Genomic DNA, 23726 nt, shown 5'->3' with positions numbered 1-23726 from the left:
TTATCGTGGTAGTAGAACAGATCTTAATGTAATACTTTTTTTCATTATACAGTTAATTAATTTGTGTTTGTGTGTGTTCATTATACTATTCTCTGTGTTTGGAATTTCTCTTAAAAAAATGCAAAAGGAAATACATAATGGATGATACTGAATTCTGGGAAGTAAGATGGGAAGGACTTTCTAATTTTCTACTTTATAATTAAAAACATACCAGTGTATTAAACAAATTAAAAAATAAGTTCAGAGACACGTGATACCATCTGTGGTAAGTTTTTAATGAGCTCTGTTTATTTCATTTTTGGCACCAAAGCTTTTTGCAAGGAAAAGTAAGTAAGCTCCATAGAGGATGACAGTGTGTCTTATGTGTTTTTGTGTCTATCATATGGGTAGATATCTATCATGTAGGATGTGCTTGGTTCATTTTCTTTGAATGCCTGAGTGAATCTGATTTCCAGTAGAGTTGAGACATCTGGTGTGATATGTCTTATGTTATAGTTAATCTCTAGTGATTTCTCTAAGAAAAATTATTATTTATTTTAAGATTAGACAGGATGAACAGATTAAAAGTATTGTTGGCCAGGCACAGTGGCTCATGCCTATAATCCCCGTGCTTGTACAAGAAATAAATAAATAAAAATATTGTCACAGATAACTCTATTATTGACATGGATTTTAAGTGGTGTCTTAGTGTGTCTGAATAATAGTTTTGGTCAGGAGACCAGGATATTGTCAGTTTAGCTGGAGTAATGTAATGATGAATTTTTGCCCAGTTGAAGCCTTCCAATGTGTCTTTCAACCAAATGTGCTTGCATGTCTTTTAGGTACAAGGTACTTAAGATAGCAGCTGACATATTAATTAAAGAAGAGATACTAAGTGAAAATGATCGGTTGTCAAATCAGGTGGTTGTATGTTTGCTGCCATTTATGGTTATCAATAAGGATGACATGGAATCTGCTGAGATGAAAATTGCTATATATTTATCAAAATCAGGAATCTGCTCTCTGCACCCTCTATTAAGAGGCTGGGAAGAAGGTAAAAAATTTAGTTATTTTTTAGAAAAAGTAAACAAATAGTACAAAAGAAAACAAAGAAAATTTAAAATTTATTGTTTGTCATGTTATATGCCAGTAAGGTCTTTTAAAAGTTTTGCCAAGATAAAAAGTATACAGTGAGAAGGAAGCCAATTCATAGATAGACAAATTCAGAATTGGATATAAGGAAAAATAAAAAGCAAGCCTTACATAAAAAATAGTAAACTGTTTGCCTGAATTCTTCATATGATTCTTTGATGTTGGTGACATAAAAGCTCTCTGCATTCAATTTTACTTTACAGCTCTTGAAAATGTGATTAAAAGCACAAAGCCAGGAAAACTAACTGGTGTAGCAAATCAGAAGATGATTGAGTTGTTAGCTGATAATATAAATTTAGGAGATCCTTCTTTAATGTTAAAGATGGTAAGTATGCCGTGAAAGTCCAACCCCTGGATTTCTTTCTCATACTCTTATTAAATTCGCAGCTTTTGCTTTACTAGATTTTTCTTCAAAAAAAATTTTTTTTTCATTCTTGAGTACTTGGTTTTACTTTAAACATTACAGTGTTGTTTAATAAATTCTGTGCAATGTTTGAAATCTTTAACATTTTATATATTTGTTCAATGTGGATCCATATCACACCCATAAGAATATATCCTTTTTACCATCATTTTCTCTCATTCCCTTTTAAAATATTAGTATTTTTGTTGTTGTTAAAATAGCAAAATATAATCCCAAAGAGGAGAGAATTATCTTTGCCTTAGTAAATAAACCTTTGTAAAGGTATTAGATGTGTGATTTAAATACATTAACCAGTTGGCAAGTGCAATTATGTTCATTACAATTTCTGACATTATTCTTGTAATTACTTAGAAATCAGTGCTTAGTACTTTATAAAGGCTTTCTATTTGTCATCTCACTTTAAATGTAAAACACAATACCTAGATAGACCTGAGTTGGAAAAATTGTTTTATGAAAGTCAGGAGCAACTAGTGATAGAGTGTGTTTATTTTTCAAGGTGGAGGATTTAATAAGCCTGGGTGAGGAGGAGTCCGTTAACCAGAAGCAGAAAGTAACGTTTCACGTGGTCATGTCTGTGCTCGTCTCTTGTTGTTCATCTTTAAAAGAAACCCACTTTCCATTTGCGATAAGAGTCTTCAGTTTGTTGCAGAAAAAAATAAAGAAGCTTGAAAGTGTCATTACTGCAGTGGTAAGGAAAGCAGAATCTCCAAAAAGTGGAATGTTGAGTAAAGCAACAGCCTGGCCCATTAGTCACAGCCAAACTGGAAATCAGAGGCGAGATGTTGAGTTTGTGGATACTGGCTGGATGAAATGTGAAGCAGTCTTGGGTAGAAGTGATAGTCAACTAGGCACTCCCTTGCTTTTGCAGAAAGTTTAGTTGAATTATAAAATTTCAGGGTTGCAATATTTTGTGTCTGATGCCTGACTCTCCTCTCTTTTATTGTCTTTATTGGATAATTACCCAAGCTACACCTAACTACCTCTAGTGATGAAGAAATTCACTTGGTGTGTTAGTGCTTGAACAAAATACTATTTCATTCCATTGTTTACTAAAAATAGATCTTTTAGGCTTTAAACAATTTTAATATTACATAGATGTGTATCTGTCCAGCCTACTACTGTCTTTGATAGTATTACTGAGGGACATGTTTCAGCTGTTTATATGTTTACTTCATGACACATTTTGAGGTAGCAAGACTGTTTTTTTTTTTTAAATATCTGCTATATGTAAGTATTTTGTTTTTATTTGTCCTCCAAATTTTAGAGGGCTTCTCATTATAGGATTTACTAAATGAATTATATCTTTTTCACATTTACATATACCCCCAGGATTTTATAAGTTCTGATCATGGCCATTGTTAGCTAAAATTTGTAAACTTTAAAAAGAGTAAAATCTTCATATTTTGAAAAATAGCCCAGATAGTCCGTTCTCAACTTCTAATTTCTTGGTGTCTTTTGTGAAGTGTGATGACCTGAACTGTACTGGTTCTCAGTGGTAAAAGTATGGACAAATTGATTGTTCTATTATACATGTGTAGATAACAGGTTATTTTATATTGCTTTAGTTTTAATACCCTTTCTCGATGTCATGAGCATATTTTTGCCTGTAGCAGCACATTGAGTTAATCAAATCCCTCACTGGAGACGTTGCATTGTAAATCTGGCTTTGGATTATTTTCCTGCTAAGTTATTACTCTGCTCTGGTTGTACAGAGTCACATTTGTCATTTTCTTACACCTGTTGTTCTGCATTCTTTCGGCATTTACAGTATAATTTCTGAACACCTGACATTTTGCTACTTGTTTAAAATTATCTGCAGGTTTGGAAATTTTACTGTGTTTACCTTATTCAGATGAGTGGTAAAACAGTGAAATGAAAGAAGTCCCTTTAACTATGTCTTGGCAATCCAACTCTTTATCTTCCTGTTTTTAAATAGGCCTATTTTGGCCAGGCACGCTAGCTCACGCCTGTAATCCCAGCACTTTGGGACACTGAGGCGGGTGGATCACTTGAGGACAGGAGTTCGAGACCAACCTGGCCAACATGGTGAAACCTCATCTCTACTAAAGATACAAAAATTAGCCAGGCATGATAGCGGATGCCTGTAATCCTACCTACTCAGGAGGCTGAAGCAGGAGAATCGCTTGAACCTGGGAAGCGGAGGTTGCAGTGAGCTGAGATTGTGCCACTGCACTCTAGCCTGGGCAACAAACAGAGCCAGACCCCGTCTCAAAAAAAAAAAAGAAATATGCCTATTTATTCCTACCCTTTATTGGATAAACAGTTTATATGAGTAAAGTTTGTTTAATGTTTTAAGGTAAGACATAGATAAAATTTAACTTAACTTTGTCTTTCCTTGTGAATGGTGATAGTTAGACCTCTTTAAAAATCTGATGAAAGCAGGTCTATTAATCCTTTCCCCACCAAAATACACACATAAACAAAACTTTTGCATATTTTGCAGAGGAATTCATTAACCCATGTTCAGAACCCTTAGTTTGTACTAGTTTTTGTTTCCTTTAACATTTCAGGAAATCCCCTCAGAATGGCACATTGAACTGATGTTAGACAGAGGGATACCAGCGGAGCTGTGGGCACATTATGTAGAAGAGCTCAACAGCACTCAGAGGATGGCCGTGGAGGACTCGGTTTTTCTTGTATTTTCCCTGAAAAATTTTATTTATGCACTGAAAGCACCTAAATCTTTTCCTAAAGGTAAGATACAAGCTGTGAATCTTTTAAATGTGATACTCTGCAAAACTGAATGATTGACTCCACAGTGACCGCTTGTCTTGAATAAAAAGCTGCCGGCATGTTCATGCAGGGCTGTGCATCATTTCTCTTTCCATGTCCATGTAGGTGACATATGGTGGAATCCTGAACAACTGAAAGAAGACAGCAGGGACTATCTGCACTTGCTCATTGGGCTCTTTGAGATGATGCTCAATGGTGCCGATGCTGTTCATTTCAGAGTTCTGATGAAACTTTTCATAAAGGTACGAGGCTCATCCTTTTCGGGCGTACTCTACCCTTAAAGAAGATATGGCTGGCTGAGTGCAGTGGCTCATTCCTGTAATCCCAGCACTTTGGGAGGCCGAGGCGAATGGATCACTTGAGGTCAGGAGTTCGAGACTAGCCTGGCCAACATGATGAAACCCCATTTCTACTAAAAATACAAAAATTAGCTGGGCGTGGTGGCGGGGTCTATAATCCCAGCTACTTGGAAGGCAGAAGCAGGAGAATTCGCTTGAACCCGGGGAGGCAGAGCTTGCAGTGAACCGAGATCACACCACCGCACTCTAGCCTGGGCGACAGAGTGAGACTCTGTCTCAAAAAAAGAAATATTGTGGGTTATTTTGGTTATGTCAGTTTATAATGTAAATGAAAGTAGACTTCTAAACAGTGAAGAGTATATAATAGTAAGCACAGGCCCTGTGAAAGAGTACGATCACGATACTAATCGGTAGGTTGAATAGAAACTAACATTTCTACACTCCTACTAGTATGTTAAGCCCATTACTATATTTAAAAATAACAACAGCCCAGTCTTTTTGATTGGTTAATACCATTTAGAAATGTGAATACTGATGTTCGAGAGGTTATTTAGCAGATGTGAAGTTACTCAGGAAATTTCATCCCCAGCACCAGTGACCTCCATGTTGCCAGGCCCAGTGGTCAGTTCCTGTTCTTGCCTGACTTGTTCTCTGTACAGCATTTGACATTGAGTTGGCATTGCTAACCACATTGTTGAAGCATTTTCTTAATTAGGCATCCCAGATACTGCTCTTGTCTTGGTTCTCAGTGTTTTCAAGTGCAAAGTTATAGTGAAGCTTCTGAATATCACTCTTCATTGACATCTTCCCAGTTCATTAAAACATAGAGTATAGAATAATTTGAAATGATTAGACAAAGCAAAACATTGCCTTAAATTATTTGTTTCTTTGTAATTGTACACTAGTGAAAGAGGATTTGGAACCAACTTATTTGAGTAAGAATTAAAAGTTTGCTCTTTTTTTTGTGATTAGGTACATCTAGAAGATGTTTTTCAGTTATTCAAGTTCTCTTCTGTTTTATGGACCTATGGTTCTAGCCTTTCAAATCCACTTAACTGCAATGTGAAAACAGTGCTGCAGACTCAAGCTCTTTATGTGGGCTCTGCAGTGCTCTCTTCTCAGAAGACACAGTGTAAACACCAACTGGCATCCATATCTTCTCCAGGTATTAAAAGTAGCATTGTTACGTTTTGTCATGACCAACTGTTCATGCTTGCTTTATATGGTTTATGTAGTTTGGAAAATTATAACTTAAAAAGTAGCAGAGAGTGGGCGTAGTGGCTCATGTCTGTAATCCCAGCACTTTGGGAGGCCGAGGCAGGTGGATCATGAGATCAGGAGATCGAGACCATCCTGGCCAACATGGTGAAGCCCTGTCTGTACTAAAAATACAAAAATTAGCTGGACATGGTGGCACATGCCCGTAATCCCATACTCGGGAGGCTGAGGCAGGAGAATTGCTTGAACCAGGGAATTGGAGGTTGCAGTGAGCTGAGATCATGCCACTGCACTCCAGCTTGGCGACAGAGCGAGATTCCATCTCGAAAAAAAAAAATCTATAAAGCCCAGGCAAGGTGGCTCACGCCTATAGTCTCAGCACTTTGGGAGGCTAAGGCAGGAGGATCACTTGAGGCCAGGAGTTCAAGACCAGCTTGGACAACATGATGAGATCCTGCCTCTACAAAAAATACAAAAATTAGGTGGGCGTGATGGTGCGCGCCTGTAGTCCCAGCTACTCAGGTGCCTGAGGTAGGAGGATAGCTTGTGCCTGGGAGGTCAAGGCTGCAGTGAGCTGTGATTGCACCACCATACTCCAAACTAAGCAACAGTGCGAGACCCTATCTCAAAAAAACAACAAAAAAAATTGTACATCTATACATATTTCTGGTTACTTCTAAGTGTTGCTTTTAAGTTATTAGTGTCACTTGCAAAATCTCACCAAACAGAAAAGTTTAACAATAGAAATGGCAGGTGATTATATGAGTTCTTAATAATCAGCTATTCATTTTCTGAGCTGTAGCAGCAGTAGGGTTAGATATGGAAGTCAGATCATCATAATACAATTTAATAATGAACTAATAAAAACAAAACCCTCCTGCATTTATCTCTTATCAGGCAAAAATCATATTCAGGTTCGGCATTCTCTAATGAAATATCTATCTGAAAGTTAAGTTTTTTTATAACGTGGAATTGCAGATTTTGCAAAAGATGCAGAATTTCATGAAACAATGACTGCGATATTGAAAAGTGGGTTGACTCAGAGCTATTGGCATGAGGGGATGTGGCAAAATTAGATCAAAGAAGAATGGTTGAAGATGAAAAAGTTGATTAGAATAATGACATGATTGATGCTTCAAACTGGAATGTTATTAATATCAGAGGCATAAGAGTGGCCCTGAGGAAATTTGAAGATGTCCTTGGTTGTTTTTTTTTTTTTAATTCCAAAATTACTCTTTGTAAATGTTCTGTGAAAGCAAGGTAGATGATCGTATACTTTTCCCTGAACAATTTCTCAGTGTTTACATTTATAACCAAATTTTGTTGCATCTAAAGTAATGTAGATATGTAATTTCAAGTTTTATTTCTAAAATAAAATTCCATAAAAGTAATTTTTTTATTGACTTACAAAATTTCGATCTTTATTTTAGGTGAGTTTACTGTTAAGGTTTTTCTAGTTATATTTGGATAAGAACAATTCCCTATACATTTTTTAACTTTAATTTTTCAATTAATATGTTAGGGACATCTTTCCATATTAATAAATGGAAAAATTTATCTTTTTATAACTGCCTGCAGAGTATTCCATTGTACGGAGATAGCAATTTATTCAAATAGTTATTTTCTCCTAAACTTGTGGGTTTTCAAAAAGGTATATATATTTTATTTAGAGATAACTATTTCAGTTTTCCAATTCGGTATTAAATGTTTACTGTCGTTTGACAGTGGCCTCTGAGTAATATATGTCATTTTGACTATAAGTAGCAAGATGGAAGAACTTCACTTTTCCACTGGTATTGCTGCTAGACAGGCTGCCTGCCTCCCACTGCTGCCCTGTCATCCATCTCCTCCTGCCTGCCTGACGTACTTTGCATTTATGCTGTGTACACCGGTTGCAGTACTCCTGAACACAGGAGAGATGCACCTCGTTCTACTTGGAAATTCAAAGACCAGACACTCGAGTCGCCTCAAGTGGAAGGCCGCTTATTGCGCATGCCCTGCGGGCTCTCCACTTTAGGGCTGCAGTGAGCTTCTAGCCCCACCTTATCTGTGAAGAGTCTAGGAATTATTGGTTGGCATCTGTTTTAATATATTTACAAAAATGTAGTGTTCATAAGTAAAACATGATATCATGTAATATAACATTAATGATACATAAATGTGTTTATATTACTAAATTTTTGTGTTCAGAAGTAAAAGGCAATACAATGTTATATGATATTATAATCATACAACATGACATAGTAATATAACACAATATTATGAGTTTTTGTCAGTAGCTTGGTAATCTAACCACCATTTATTATTTTCTATGCAGGTATGTATTATAAAAAGTCTTGCACATAGCAAGTCTTTGTTAAATGAATAAATACAATCTATTCTTTTTTTTTTTTTTTTTTTTTTAAAGAGACATAGTCTCACTTTGTTACCTAGGCTGGTAGTGCAGTGTCGTGATCTTGGCTCACTGCAACCTCCCCCTCCCAGGTTCAAGCAATTCTCTTGCCCCATCCTCCCGAGTATCTGGGATTACAGGCACGCACCACCACACCCGGCTAATTTTTATATTTTTAGTAGAGACGGGGTTTCACCATGGTGGCCAGGCTTGTCTTGAACTCCTGACCTCAGGTGATCCACCGCCTTGGCCTCCCAAAGTTCTGGAATGACAGGCATGAGCCACTGCGCCCAGCCAATACAAATCTATTCCTCCTGTCATTTGTGAGATTGTTGCAGTAAACTGAGGAACAGAGAGACAGATATGGGAGAATAGGAAGAATTTATTTTAGGATACACACCAGCTTAGCGGATTCATATCCAAAAAAGCTGAGCCTCAAACAAAGACGGAGTGGGGCCTTTTATAAGCAGGCTTACAAAAGCAAAACAAAGGCCGTTAATCATACAGTGTATAACTTGGGGCCTTGCATACCTTGTGGCCTTGTAGCTGCAGCGAAAGAAAAACAAGAACTGGCTAAACACAGACATTTGTAAAACAGTCATGCTTCAGAGGCCAGGGAAAGGAGTAACAGTAAAGGAATTTGTCTTTCTCTCTTTTTTTTTTTTTTCCTTCGACCTTGCTCTAGGGGGGTGCGGGGGGTGTCTGGAGCCCATTCCTTTGGCCTTGGCTTTTCAGACACCGTTGTCTTATAGCTGTCCTTGAAGTGAGCTGCTAAGCAGAAGAAAACTTGTTTCTTTTATTTTTAACCCTTGCCTATCCTGTTACTTTTGTTGGAGTGAATGAATGCATATTTATTTTTAAATCTCTGCCTCAAGATGGGGGCTGCCTTTCATTTATTTTTTATGTCAAATCAATGTATTAAATCTATTTTTATGTTTAAAAGCAAACTCAAGTATTTTTTATTTTTACATAAAAACATGCTAGTGTAGATCTAGATAAAAGTAGTTGAAAGAATGAAATCACATAGACTTTTAAGTGAAAGAACAAAAATTCTATAAGCTGATCATTTAAGTAAGTGGCTATAATTTTTGTTGGGTTCTAGTATCTTACTTGAACATGATAACTTTGGTAGTTGGTACTTTGAATTTGTCCTTGAATTTGGATATTGTAGAAGCTGTCCTTCACTCTTCAGGGAATATTACCAAATAGATATTTTGGCCCAAGCCTGCCCCTTGTGTGAATTAAACGTTCCAGCTATTTGTCCTTGACTTTGTTTTGTAAATTAACCATGTGAAAACCAGAAAGGATTTCCAGCTTTCATAGATGATACAGGTTGAGTGTCTCTTATCCAACGTGCTTGGGACCAAAAGTGTTTGGGACTTCAGATTTTTTCAGATTTTAGAATATTTGCATCTACATAATGTAATATTTTGGCATTGGGACCCGGGTCTGAACACAATACATTTATGTTTTATATACACCTTTTGCACATAGCCTGAAGGTAATTTTATACAATTTTTAAAATTTTATTTTAGGAGACAGCGTCTCACTTTGTGTTGCCCAGGGTGTAGTGCAGTGGTGCAATCTCAGCTCATTGCAACCTCTCCCCACCCCCTCCACCCAGGCCCAAGCGGTCCTCCTACCTTAGCCTCGCAAGTACACGTGCCACCATGCCCAGCTAAGTTTTTATATTTTTGGTAGAGACAGGGTTTCGCTATATTGCCTAGGCTGAGCTCCTGAGCTCAAGTGATCCACCTGCCGTGGTCTCCCAGGTGCTGGGATTATAGGTGTGAGGCACCATACCCAGCCCTGTTTCAGTTTTTAATTGCAGCCTTGAACTCCTCGGCTCAAGTCATCCTCCCATCTCAGCCTCCCTCATAGCTAGGACTATAGGCCTGCGCCACCATGCCTTACTAATTTTCTTGTTAAATTTTTTGTGGAGACGGAGTCTTGGTGATGTTGCCCAGACTAGTCTTGAACTCCTGGCCTCAAGTGATCCTCCTGCCTCAGCCTCCCAAAGTGCTGGGATTATAGGCATGAGCCTCTGCCCATCCTGTTTTATACAATATTTTTAATTTGTGCTTGAAACAAAGTTTGGGTACATTGACCCATTTTACTATCCTTTGTGGGCATGCTTGTGTGGAAGAATTTCAGTTTTGTGAAAAAGATATATTACAGCTGCAGGGGGCTGGCTCTGTCTTTTTTTCTGTGGGGACGCTGAATAAACAGTTGTATGCCTGCATTTTCACTGCAGCCCGTCACGAGATCAGGTGTGGAATTTTCATATTGTCGTATGTCATATTGGTGCTCTGAAAATTTGAGATTTTGGATTTCTGGATCAACATTGCTCAGCCTATATGGACTTCTTAGGCAGGTTTGAAAGCTTGTCAAGCTTTATCTTAGTATTTCAGAAATGGAAAGTATAATTGATAATTTCTAGCAAAATATAAATGACTGTAGTTTGCTGCAGTGGATATGAAATAAAGCTTAAATAACTAATTACTGTAAAAGGAACTTAGGTACCTCTTTGTTCCAAAGACATCTTTTTAAAAACCCTAGCGCAGTTGGTCTCACAGATGCATTCTTACCAGATCTTTGAAGCAGATTTTTTCAATGTTGTTGAACTGGGCAGGGCATAGAGAAGGGAGGCTTCCAGATTCTTCGTTTAAAACTAGCATAACATTGAAAATTCAGAAAGCCTACAGACAAAAGACTATATAGGCCATGTTGCTTTGAATAATGTTATGTAAAAATCCTAAATAAAATATTTGCAAATAGGCTTTAGCAGCATATTTATAAAAATCATTTACGTAGTTAGAGTTCATGCCCAGAACATAAAATTGGTTCAGTAAAAGGAACTATGTTAATATATAATTGACTATGTCAGTGAAGGACAAAACCCATAAAGTGTCCAAATATTTGAAAAGGCATTAGCCAAAAATAGTAATTATTCCTAATTGACAGCAAAATAGGAGTAACATGATCAAAAAATTCCTCAAATTAAAAGTTAGCATTTTCACTTCATAATTGGGAAAACAAAGGCATTCTTGTTAAAATCATCACTCTCATTGAACGTGATTCTAGAAGTACTAGCTGGCAGAAATAGACAAGTTTCAAATACTTATGGAATGTATGAATATAATAAAGCCGAATGTGGATTGTTAAATGGGACATCTGACTATCCATTTGGAAACATTAGAAAGTTTGACTGCAACCTCATTCCTTAGATTAAAATTTCATGTGAACTAAAGATTTAATATAAAGTTAGCTCTGGCATTCGACGAAAGCATGAGGTACATATGATCTCTCTCTCTAAATATAGAGATAGATACTTTCTAAATTCACACAGAGTGGGGAGGGCCTTTTTAAGCAACAGAAAAAAGTAGAAGAAAAATTTGACTCTAACATTTCTCTATCAAAAAGTAAAATCAAAACACAGCAGTCTGGGGCCAAGTGTTTGCAGAGAACAATGCACAGGTGGGTGATTTTCTGTGCACGCTTGTACAAGGCTGTATGCACAGGGGTGTTTGTGGCAGCATTGTTTTGATGACAGAAGAATAGAAACAACTTAAATTTTACCAGTAAGGTACCGGTTTTTAAAATATGGAAAATACATTGGAGTATACTTTACAATTAAAAAGAATGATTTGGCCGGGCATGGTGACTCACGCCTATAATCCCATCACTTTGGGAAGCCGAGGTGGGTGGATCACCTGAGGTTGGGAGTTCTAGACCAGCCTGACCAACATGGAGAAACCTCATCTCTACCAAAAATACAAAATTAGCTGGATGTGGTGGCGCATACCTGTAGTCCCAGCTACTCAGGAGGCTGAGGCAGGAGAATCGCTTGAACCTGGAGGCAGAGCTTTCATTATGTTCTCAAAGAAGCTTGTGTTACAAGCTCCAGCCTGGGCAACAAGAGCAAAACTCCCATCTCAAAAAAAAAAAAAAAAAAAAAAAAAGAATGATTGAATTTGGATATGTGTGTACTTATGGAAAACAGTCCCAAGAGTTGAGATGTGTCTGTTATCCCAGCACTTTGGGAGGCCGAGGTGGGTGGATCACTTGAGGTCAGTAGTTGGAGACCAGCCTGGCCAACATGGTGAAACCCAGTCTCTGCTAACAATACCAAAATTAGCCGGGCGTGTGGCGTGCACCTGTAATCCCAGCTGCTCGAGAGGCTGAGGCAGGAGAATTGCTTGAACCCAGGAGGCGGAGGTTGCAGTGAGCCGAGATTGCACCATTGTACAACGTCCAGCTCAGATATGAGAGTAGTTGGTGTAGAACAGGGTTTATAGTTTGCTCTTATTTGTGTATTTTCAAAAGAATGCACCTGGTAACATGCCTAACCTTTCTCTGGAATATTAAATATTCAAACAGTGAACAGTCTTCGGAGACGGGGTTTGAATTCGAAGGGATTCTTTTTATCTTTTTATCAAGTACCTTTGGTACTATGTAAATTTTGTACTGTTTCAATTTTTAAAATTGTTTCTTAAATTTTTTTCCCCTTTGGTTTTAGTGGTGACATCTTTACTCGTTAACCTGGGAAGCTCCATAAAAGAAGTTCGTAGGGCTGCCATTCAGTGTCTCCAGGCCCTCAGTGGAGTGGCGTCCCCCTTTCATCTGATAATAGATCATTTGATTCCTAAAGCAGAGGAGATCACTTCAGATGCTGCCTATGTTATTCAGGTAAGCTCGTTAGCAAAGAAGATTGAGTGTGTTCATGCCTGTGTGTACTCATGAGCAATTTTCTCTATTCTCGACATTTCACTGTGTAGGGGTTTTGATGGACTAAGTCACTGAATTTAGGAACTGATAGGTCATTGTCTGTACATCTGTCTCCCCCTACTTTTTAAAAGATAGCAATGTCATATTTCAGTTTTGCTCTTTTCATCGGATAAAGGACTAGGGTATAGCTTTTCATAGTAAGCCAACTCTGTGTTTTTAATAACCTTTCTTATTAAGGTTTTAAGGAGAAATGGAAAAGTAAGAATCTTCCAAAATTAATATATTTAGCCTTTGTAGTTTCTTAACCCTTTTTTATCCAATTTCCTTTTTGGTATCTTAGGATTTGGCTACTTTATTTGAAGAACTACAGAGAGAAAAGAAACTGAAGTCTCATCAGAAGTTGTCTGAAACTTTGAAAAACTTACTTAGTTGTGTATATAGTTGCCCATCTTATATAGCAAAAGATTTGATGAAAGTACTTCAGGGAGTCCACGGTGAGGTATGTGCCGTTTAAGTGGATCGTGCATTCCTGTGATGTTACTAAAGAATAGCTGTAACTGCTTGTGGGTGAGAAAGTCCATTGTAAGAGTTGCATGTGTGCGCTCAGAAGAGATAAATGTAATATTAATTTGAGAGGGAGATGAGTTGAGGTAGAGAAGAAAAGATACAAGATACAAAAACAAGTACTGGTGAGTTTCTTTTAATTTTAAAATTAAATGTGTTGTCCCTATCTAATCATTGAGTTTATTTGAAATGAACTTCACAGTCTTGTGTCTCCTGGGGCTGCACTGCTAAAAGAAGCTGTTGGTTTATCTCTGTTTTTCAAGTGAAAATTCTATACAAAGGAATCTATTTGGACACGAGTCTGTGAAAATTCCAAAATCATTTGCTTGTTTGTTATATATAATTAGAGCTTTCATTATGTTCTCAAAGAAGCTTGTGTTACAAAAGAAAGCAGTTGTGAAACACTCGTCGATGTGATGGCATGTGCTAACCAACAAAAAAGAGGTTCTGTCATCCCAGTGTTCCAGAAACGCCTGTGTGCTTCAGTCCTGGACTGACTGTGGGCTTAGAGAACTCAAATGAGTCAAATGGATTGAAGACCATTTGATTACATTTTTTTGATAGGAACAAACAGGTTGCATTCAGCCCCTAGTTGTCCCTGGTATAGTTTAAATTAGGAATTGACAAATTTCTTGTGTAAAGGACCAGATAGGAAATATTTTATGCTTTCGGGGCCACACAGTCTCTGTTGCAGCTACTCATCTCTGCAGTTGTATCAGGAAAGCAGCGACAGACAGGGTGTAAACAAATGAGCATGGCTATGTTTCAATAAGTAAAATTTACAAAAACAGGTGGTCTGTTGAATTGAGCTGCAAGCCATAATTTGCTGGCCCCTAGTTTAGCAGTTAAAGATTCACATACATAATTTGAAGTAATATTAATTATACCAAGTTGGAAGCATTGAAGGCTACATACAGTGTTTTAGGGGATGTTAAACTTTATTTTTATTTTCTAAAGTTTTTGTGTTTTCTTTTCTCAAGTCTTGAGGGATGCTCACAGATTATCTTTCTGCTCCTCTCTGAAGGGTTTAGAACTTTTGAGCATTACACATGAACTATCAGAAAGGACCTGAGTGCCTCAGTGTGAGTTAATAGCTGTCCCCATGTCTAAGAAGTTGTCATCATTGGGTTTTTTCCTCCAGGCTAAACTCCCATCTTCTGACAGGCTTTGAGTGTCTCTGTAGGGTGAGCAAAAATGTATCAGTATACGTAACTATTTACTTACAAGTCTTTCGATCTTTAGATGGTGCTTTCTCAGCTATTGCCTATGGCTGAACAACTGCTAGAAAAGATCCAGAAGGAGCCCACAGCTGTGCTGAAAGATGAGGCCATTGTTTTGCATCTTGCTCTGGGAAAGTATAATGAATTTTCAGCTTCCCTTTTAAATAAGGATCCAAAGAGTCTAGATATATTTATAAAAGCTGTGCACGCAACAAAGGAACTTTACGCAGGAATGCCAACCATTCAGATCACAGCCCTTGAAAAGGTCAGTGATTTCTTTCAGAAACGAAGGCATAGCATGTTCAAGCATTTAAAGGTAGAAGGCAACAGGAACAGCGTTAAAAAAAAACAAAAAAGCTTTAATTTATTTGGAGAAGATAGTTACAGGTGGACTAGGCATGTTTTAAAGGAATATGATGTATTTGACCCATTTTTGAAAACTGAATGTTGTACATGGGTCATTAAAACGAATTGCATTTTAACCGACACAATTAAATGGGAAACAATTTTATATTTTGAGAGAGGTTGATATAAAAATTATTTCTGGAGTTTAAACTTGTTCACTGAACTCAGTTGCCTTTTTTCTACCCCCTCTAGATTACAAAACCATTTTTTGCAGCCATATCAGATGATAAAGTTCAGCAGAAGCTTTTAAGAATGCTGTTTGATTTATTGGTGAACTGTAAAAACTCACATTGTGCTCAGACTGTCAGCAGTGTTTTTAAAGGGGTAAGCTGCAAACTTCCTGTAATTTTTTTATTAATGTTTAGTGTCTTCCGAAGGACACCATGTTTAAGAGTCCTGCATTTTATAGTGCTTGTAAGAGGTCAGATGTTACCATTAACAAAAATCATGGAAAAGTGAGTCATAGAGAGGCATAAAATAAAAATTTTAAATCTTTACCATTATTTTATTTTATGAAATACTTGTTGATGATTTTAACCAGATAGGGTGTGTAGGAATATGTGTGTGTGTGATCTTACTCGTATTACATGGAATCTACCTATTCCTTTATGCCAGGAATAGGAATGAGTGAGTGGCTCAATATTGAACGGGGTAACATTATTCTACTTAATTGTTTTAGTTTAAATGTTATGTTTTAATTTAATTCTACTTAATTTAGTTGTTTAATGACTTGTAATGGAATTGAAATTCTGCTTGTTGGTTTTATATGTATATTGAAACCTAGCTATTATCAGAATAGCCACCTGGTTATTCTGTTTTTTGAATATAGGATAATATAAAGTTCTAGTATCTAGATTCAGCAGTTCTCAGAATTTTAACATATTTACTTAATCTTTTTTCCTTCTTTTTCTTTGCTGAAGTATTTTAAAGAAAATCTCAAAATGTCATGCGCTTTCATCCCTCTGTGCTTCAGTGTGCATCTTTTGAAAAGTGGATACGACTACAATGGCATTAGAATTTAAAAAAATTAATAGTTCCTTGATATTATCTAATACCTAGTTCATAATCATATTTCCATGGTTATCTCAAAAGTGTTTTTTATAGTTGTTCTCTTAATCAGAATCCAAAGATTTAGTCGTGATGTTAGAACCTTATAAAAGGAGATATCTGGATCCCACCCCATATCTAAAGAATCTCTGGGGCTATGAATCTGTTTTTGTGCGTGTGTGTATATGTCTTATTCCTGCCCAGCTGATTAGAATATACATATCTAATCCGGCACTTGGAAACCATTGGTATGGATGATTCTATGTTGCGTTACTAGTTTTCCACTCTAAGGGATGAACGTGAAATTGAGTGACTCTGGACTGGAGAAGTGATACCATATCATAATCACGACAAGTGCAGGGCTGTAATTTGAGACTCCCAAGACAAATTATATAGAAAGCAAGTGCATGGTAGTAGGAGAGCTTAGTTAAAATGAAAATCTGAAGATGAATTTATGTTGGCTATTGCTTTTGGTTTATACCCTTCCCTACTTTGCTTTCTTCTCATTCTGGTTTTTCAAGAGGTCTGTAACAAGGTAGTAGCCTCCAGTGCTGGGTGGGTGCAGATGTATGTCCAGTAAGTCATTCTTCTCTCTTAATTGAATAAATCCTTCCTAGGGGTTAATGTCTGATCTTAGTCTTAATATTTTTAAGGAAATGTTGGAAAAATCGGAATCACAAAAAAACACATTTTTAGGAGGCTTCAAATATAGTACTAATTAAGTGCTAATTGAATTGAGCTAAGATCTAGTCCAAATGAGAACATCTTAAAGAATTTAAAGGATTATTAGAAGGAAAGTGTTAGCCCAAATTCCTCCCTCTTCTATTTGACAGTGGGCTAGGGAGCATATGAGATACTTGCTAGACATGTCATATCAGCCAGAAATAAGATTGGCCTTAAATGTCAGGCCAGTTGTACTTTGACTACAAAAATTATTTTGGTTACCAGAATACACTCGATTATATGAAACACTCTCATGGTCTGTGACAATAAATATACACCGTATGCTAAATTAAGTATATACTGGTGAGAGTATAGGTATGCAAGGTACACTAAGTGAAGCATACCAAGGTACAGAGCAATGTGTATAGTATGTTTCTATTTATGTTTTTTAATAGAATCTTTGTTTAGCCATTGGTATACGGAAAGTTTTTAAAAGGATGCTTAAGAAATTGTCAGTGATGTTTGCCTTTGGTGATTGGGCTAGGGTATGGAGTGGCATAAAGACATAAAAATGGACGTAAATGCTTTCATTGTATGTCTTAATCTAACATATATTGCTCTAATTTTATCCCAATGGATTATATCATCAACTGTTCTTCCTTCAATATTTCAGATTTCCGTTAATGCTGAACAAGTCAGAATAGAACTGGAGCCACCAGATAAAGCTAAACCCTTGGGCACAGTTCAGCAAAAAAGAAGGCAAAAAATGCAGCAGAAGTAAGAGCTACAAATGCATTTAGCACTTGCTGTTGTTCCCCTGACTCGGAATGTTATGAAATCTTGGAACTTTTTGATACCCATCAATTTGCTATAATAAAGCACAATGGTTTTTACTTAGCACATGATAGGGTTTGCTTTTCCAACTTTTTGTCTTCTCCATTTTCCAGAAAATCACAAGATCTAGAATCTGTCCAGGAAGTTGGAGGTTCCTACTGGCAAAGAGTAACTCTCATCCTGGAATTACTGCAGCACAAAAAGAAGCTCAAAAGTCCTCAGATATTGGTGCCAACTCTTTTTAACTTGCTGTCAAGGTAGTGACACTTGGCTTTGATCTGTGAGAGAACAGGACTCTGATTCTTGCCCATCTTATCTAACATTCTCTTTTCAACATACTCTTCTCTTGTTTAGATAGTCTGTAAAATACAGCAAGTACTATAGGTGAAATTAAAAGATTGGTTTTAGGTATCCATTGCCAGTACCCCAAACTGACCTTAGTGTCCTGTGTCACGTAGTAAATGACCACTTACTTTACAGCCTACTTCCCTCTGAACTTTTCAGTAACATGCCTGGGGCATCATTACTTGTATTTCAAGATATAATGTTGAATTTATATAGATACATATGTGTGTGTATATATAGTATTTGCTATCTATATTTTCATATATAGATGTATATATTTTATATATATAGATTTTTGTGTGTGTGTGTAAATTGAGTATGAATTGTAGAGTGTGCTTTCATGTGAAAGGCAAAGTAATTCTGAAGGTTGTCCTGTAAGATTCCAAATAGGTTAATAGAAAGTGCAATAGAGAGGAAGTGGAATTTGACATAGCACCTGTCTATATGAGAGAAAATTAGAGTTAGAAATCTTATATCTTATTTCTAGACTTCATGTTTAATGGTAGTATTTTAGTTATTCCTTATTGAATATGAGTTCTGGACAACGGTCATTAATGCAGCCATGAATTGTACAACTTTTACATTTCCCATCATTTCTCTTTTGGGTGTCCTGAAGGTGTTTAGAGCCCTTGCCACAAGAGCAGGGAAATATGGAATACACCAAACAGTTAATTCTTAGTTGTCTGCTCAACATCTGCCAGAAACTCTCTCCGGATGGTGGCAAAATACCCAAAGGTAGGTACTTTTTGGAAGGAAAGGTTAGAAAAATTACCTGCTTTGAGTGTGAGTGCACCTGCCACTTAGGGTTTTTGTCTTTCTCACCACTGTAGATGTTTTAGATGAGGAGAAGTTCAATGTGGAGTTGATAGTTCAGTGCGTCCGCCTTTCGGAGATGCCGCAGACCCATCACCACGCCCTTTTACTTTTGGGCACTGTGGCTGGAATTTTTCCGGTAAGTGTTAATCATACAAGGTTTTAGCAGATATTTCAAGATTTTTCTTCCACAGAAATGCACTGGCACCTATTGATTTTAAGTTTAATCAGGTAGGCTTTGGAATCTTCCAGCACCCGTGAGAGTCAGCCCTGCCTCTTCATAGCTGGGACTGTCTGAGCCAGTTGATCTTGCTAAGCTTTGGTTTCCCTTTTTATCAAGTGGGAATAATAACCTTCTTCACTGGATTGTTGGGGGAATTCAGTTGGATAATTTATGGTTAGTACTTAGCACAACACCTGGCACACTATCTAATAAAACAGCGGGCATTAGTGTTATTTGGTAAAAGTTAATATCATTTATCCTCAAGTAATCCTCAAAATAACCTTTAACCAGTGACTTAAGAAAATTAATTTGATCACAAACTATATGATTTAAAGAAATCATGTCCCTTTTATGAAAAACATCATTTAAACATTTGTAAAGAGATTGAAACTATTTTCATATTGCAGATTTAGGTCAGGTTTTTAACCTGGGGTTCTCTGTGAGCTTTAGGGGATCTTAATGTACTGAAATCATATGCAAGGTTTTATGTCTATGGGTTTTTTTTTTTTTTTCTTGTAAGACAGTCTGTGCTTCTCAAAGGGGTTGATAATCCAAAAATAGGTAAGAATCATTAATATTTTTTGTTTTTATTGAAATATTATTCAGATGCCATAAAAATCACCCATTTAATAAGTATACAATTGATTTTAGTCTATTCACAAAGTTTGTGTAATCACCACCACGATCTACTTTAAGAGCATTTTCATCACCCCAGAAAAGAAACTCTACACCCATTAACAGTCACTCTTCCTCCCCGTCCTCTCTGCCACCACCACCACCACCCTGCTCCTGGCCACTAGTAATTCATTTTCCGTCTCTGTTGATGCCTATGCTGGACGTGTCATATAAATTGAGCCATGCAGTATGTGGCCCTCTGTGTCTGGTTTCTTTTGCTTAGCATAACGTTTTTGAGGTTCATTCATGTTGAAGCTTGAATCCGTATTCCTTTTATGACTGAATAATATTGTTGTATGTGTATGCCACATTTTGTTTATCTTTCATCGGTTGATGGACATTTGGGTTGTTTCTACTTTGGGGCTATTATAAATTATGTTGCTATGAATATTCTAGACCAGGTTTTCTGTGGACACGTTTTCATATCTCCTGGGTATATTTACCTAGGAGTGGAATTATTGGGTCAAACGGAATTTTATGTTTAACTTTTGAGTAACTTGCGAGACTATTTTCCATAGTGGCCACACCATTTTGCTTACAGCCTGTAAAGATCCCAATTTCTTCACATCCTTGCCAGTACTTGCTATTGTCTTTTTTATCACCATTCTAGTGGGTGTGAAGTAGTATTTGTGCTTACATTCTTTTCGTATGAATTTTTTCTTTGGAGAAATGTCTTTTCAAATCCTTTGCCTGTTTTTTAATCAGGTTATTTCTCTTTTTATTGGTGAGTTGTAATGAATCATCGAAATGGAAAATGTTAGCCTGAGCAGGAATATCACTTGTGGCCAGGAGTTCAAGACCAGCCTGGGTAACATAGCAAGACCCCATCCTTATAAAAAGGAAAAAGAAAAAAAATTAGCTGGGCATGGTATTGTGCACCTGTAGTCCTAGCCACTCAGGAGGCTGAGGTGGAAGGATTGCTTGAGCTCAGGAGTCCAAGGTTACAGTGAACTATGATCACACAACTGCACCCCAGCCTGAATGACAGAGCGAGACCCTGTCTCTTAAAAAAAAAAAAAATTAGTAGAAATAGAAAATGTTGATAGTTATGTTTTCTTTCAGGATAAAGTTCTACACAATATCATGTCTATTTTTACATTTATGGGAGCCAATGTCATGCGCCTGGATGATACTTACAGTTTTCAGGTTATTAACAAGACGGTGAAAATGGTTATTCCTGCACTTATTCAGGTAAGCTCTCTTTTTACCATCCTGGGGTTTCTTTTTTTAATTTAAGAATTTTGCATATAAATGACATTAAAAGCCTGGGGTTTTTTTTTTTTATATCCTCAACAATTGTATAAAAGCCTTTCTGAAATGCTCAGATACATTGCCCTTAAGTTTTAGAATGCTGAAGCTAAGAAGCAGTCTGGGCAATGTCTTTCCCAATAATCCAAACATGTTTTAGCTGGTTCTGCTGTGCTCTGTGTGTGTGTACCTGTAAGTGTCTTAACATCATTTGGATGGGGTAAATTTACATCCACCATCTATTTCAGGACACTGCATCAGTTTGATAGTACCTTCTTACATGTTGATGAGGATAGGAACTTTTAGAGCTGCAGTGACAAATTTGTTAACATGCAGTTTAGCAGATGTTTGCCAAGCATTAACTCAGAGAGAGAGGTGAGATGTTCTCTCTCCCAGTAAGGAATGAACAATTCAAAAGTTAAAAGTAGCCTCAAGAATAAAAGAGCTTGGTCATCTGCTTGAGTTTTCTATGTACCCTCACTTGTTAATTAATGTCTTTTCTCATGCTATTGACCATCCCAGGGATCACCATATTCAGCACCTTCTTTTAACCTTAGTATTAGATTGGTGTTCTCAGTGTCCACCAAGTTGGCAAATATAGGATATATACCTAAAAAGAAAAATAATAATATGCATTCATATGGTCAGTGCCAGTCAAGTAAATGCTGAGAGTTCAGAATAGGAGATAGTCCATATGGGACAGGATGACCAGAAGGTTCTGTAAGAAAATTTGAACCAGTGTGAAAGAAGATAGGATTTGTTCAGTGATGGCAGAGCCAATAGTATGAGAAAAGGCGTGATCTAGGAATGTTCACAGCGTGTTTGAAGAATGTAATGGTGATGGATGGAGAGCAGAGAGTTGAGGCAGGTAGACGCTGGTTTAGTCATTCATTCAAGTGTTTTCTGTCATTTATTCAACAACTGTATTTTGATCGCCAATACCTGGAATAAAATGGTTCAAACTTTATTCCGAAAGCAGCAAGAAGTTGTTGGCCTTTTCTGTGCTCTGCTTATCTTCATTCTTCTTGAGGCACAACCCAAATCCTGCGTGATCTGTGCAGCGTTCCCAGGCAGCCTAAGTGGACTCGCTATCAGTGTCACGTATTTGCCATCTGCCGTTACTGCCTCCTGTTATCTTTTCACATATGTATTCTGTGTCTTTTGTTTGTTTGTTTGTTTGAGACTGAGTTTTGCTCTTGTTTCCCAGGCTAGAGTGCAATGGCATGATCTCGGGTCACTGCAACCTCCGCTTCCTGGTTTCAAGTGATTCTCCTGCCTCAGCCTCCCGAGTAGCTGGGACTACAGGCAGGAACCACCACACCCAGCAATTTTGTATTTTTAGTAGAGATGGGGTTCACCATGTTGGCCTGGCTGGTCTTGAACTCCTGGCCTTAGATGATCTGCCCACCTTGGCCTCCCAAAGTGTTGGGATTATAGGCGTGAGCCACTGCGCTCGGCCATGTATCCTGTTTCATACAGAAAATAAACCTCCTTTGGGGCAGGGCTCATATCATACACTTTGTATTCCCCTCAGGGCTAAATAGCACCTGGGACATGATAGTTACTTACTGAATATTTATTGTTAGGGCTTTGATTATTAAAACTCTTATGGCTGACTGAGTGTGGTGACATGCCCCTGTAACACCAGCACGTTGGGGGCTGAGGTGGGATTATTTGAGGCCAGGAGTTTGAGACCAGCCTGGTCAACATAGCAAAAGCCCGTCTCTACAAAATTTTTTAAAAAGTGGTGGTGGGGGTTCTGGGATGTCCCAGCTTCTTGGGAGGCTGGGGTAGGAGGATCGCTTTGAGCTTAGGAAATCCAGGCTACGGTGAGATATGGTCACGCCAGTGCACTTCAGCTCGGGCCACGGAGAAAGACCCTGTCTCTAAAAAAATAAATAAAATTCTTCTGGTAACTTCTTGGGGCCCATCTAAAAACCTTATCTTGTCCACCTAAAGCTTGTTTTGTGGAAGATTACTTGCACCTACTTACTGTCTCTGCTTGCTGTTTTGCAGTCTGACAGTGGAGATTCTATAGAAGTTTCAAGAAACGTTGAAGAGATCGTGGTAAAAATCATTAGTGTATTTGTGGATGCACTGCCACACGTCCCGGAGCACAGGCGCCTGCCCATCCTTGTTCAGCTTGTTGATACGCTGGGTGCAGAGAAATTCCTCTGGGTTCTCCTCATCTTGCTTTTTGAACAGTATGTCACAAAAACAGTGCTGGCGGCTGCCTATGGAGAAAAGGTCAGAACCTAGAGTGGGAAGATAAGGAAAATGGTGATTTACACAGATTTTATGTTATTGTCCAGTTTAAACATGGGGCTGGTGATGCCTAATGTGTGTTATTTGGAACCTTTTTGCTCAGAACCTTTTTCAAAAAGGTTTTTGGCATTTAAAAAAATTTCATTCAGAGCCCGTAGCACTCTGAATATCCTCAGTTGCAGCAAAACATCTGAGGGTGAATTAACTTTTCTGAGAAACAGATCTGGTGCCATGCAGGTGGTTCTGTTTTGAGCCCAGGAGAGTATGGCTGATGAGTAATGAAACAGCATCTCTTCAAAGTGGTTTTGAAGGCAGTTTGTGGGGAAATGGAGCCTCCGTGTCCCTGAAGTTAGTAAGACACAAACACGGGTGATTGTTTGGAAAAGCCCTGTTTGGATAAGCCAAGGACCATTTTTAAATGACTTCTTAGACATGGGATCTGGGAGTAGATCTCGACCTACTCTAAATAAAGTAGTAT

At 37.6% G+C, this 23726-nt stretch overlaps 1 protein-coding gene across 1 annotated transcript in view; it reads left to right on the top strand.

Annotated features, from left to right (window-relative positions):
* Positions 1–23726, top strand: part of HEATR1 (HEAT repeat containing 1) — a 56013-nt gene that overhangs the window by 17136 nt on the left and 15151 nt on the right. Inside the window, exons 15-30 of the mRNA XM_050769579.1 lie at positions 822–1033; positions 1335–1456; positions 2052–2243; positions 4087–4270; positions 4415–4551; positions 5581–5773; positions 12738–12907; positions 13287–13445; positions 14753–14995; positions 15328–15459; positions 17519–17622; positions 17793–17936; positions 18641–18759; positions 18855–18976; positions 20798–20926; positions 23000–23230. Coding sequence (XP_050625536.1) covers positions 822–1033; positions 1335–1456; positions 2052–2243; positions 4087–4270; positions 4415–4551; positions 5581–5773; positions 12738–12907; positions 13287–13445; positions 14753–14995; positions 15328–15459; positions 17519–17622; positions 17793–17936; positions 18641–18759; positions 18855–18976; positions 20798–20926; positions 23000–23230 — 2593 coding nt within the window. The remainder of the gene's footprint in view (positions 1–821; positions 1034–1334; positions 1457–2051; positions 2244–4086; positions 4271–4414; positions 4552–5580; positions 5774–12737; positions 12908–13286; positions 13446–14752; positions 14996–15327; positions 15460–17518; positions 17623–17792; positions 17937–18640; positions 18760–18854; positions 18977–20797; positions 20927–22999; positions 23231–23726) is intronic.

Source organism: Macaca thibetana, chromosome 1, assembly GCF_024542745.1.
Source record: "Macaca thibetana thibetana isolate TM-01 chromosome 1, ASM2454274v1, whole genome shotgun sequence".
Taxonomy (NCBI): Eukaryota; Metazoa; Chordata; class Mammalia; order Primates; family Cercopithecidae; genus Macaca; species Macaca thibetana.
This window is presented reverse-complemented; position numbering and strand designations above follow the sequence as displayed.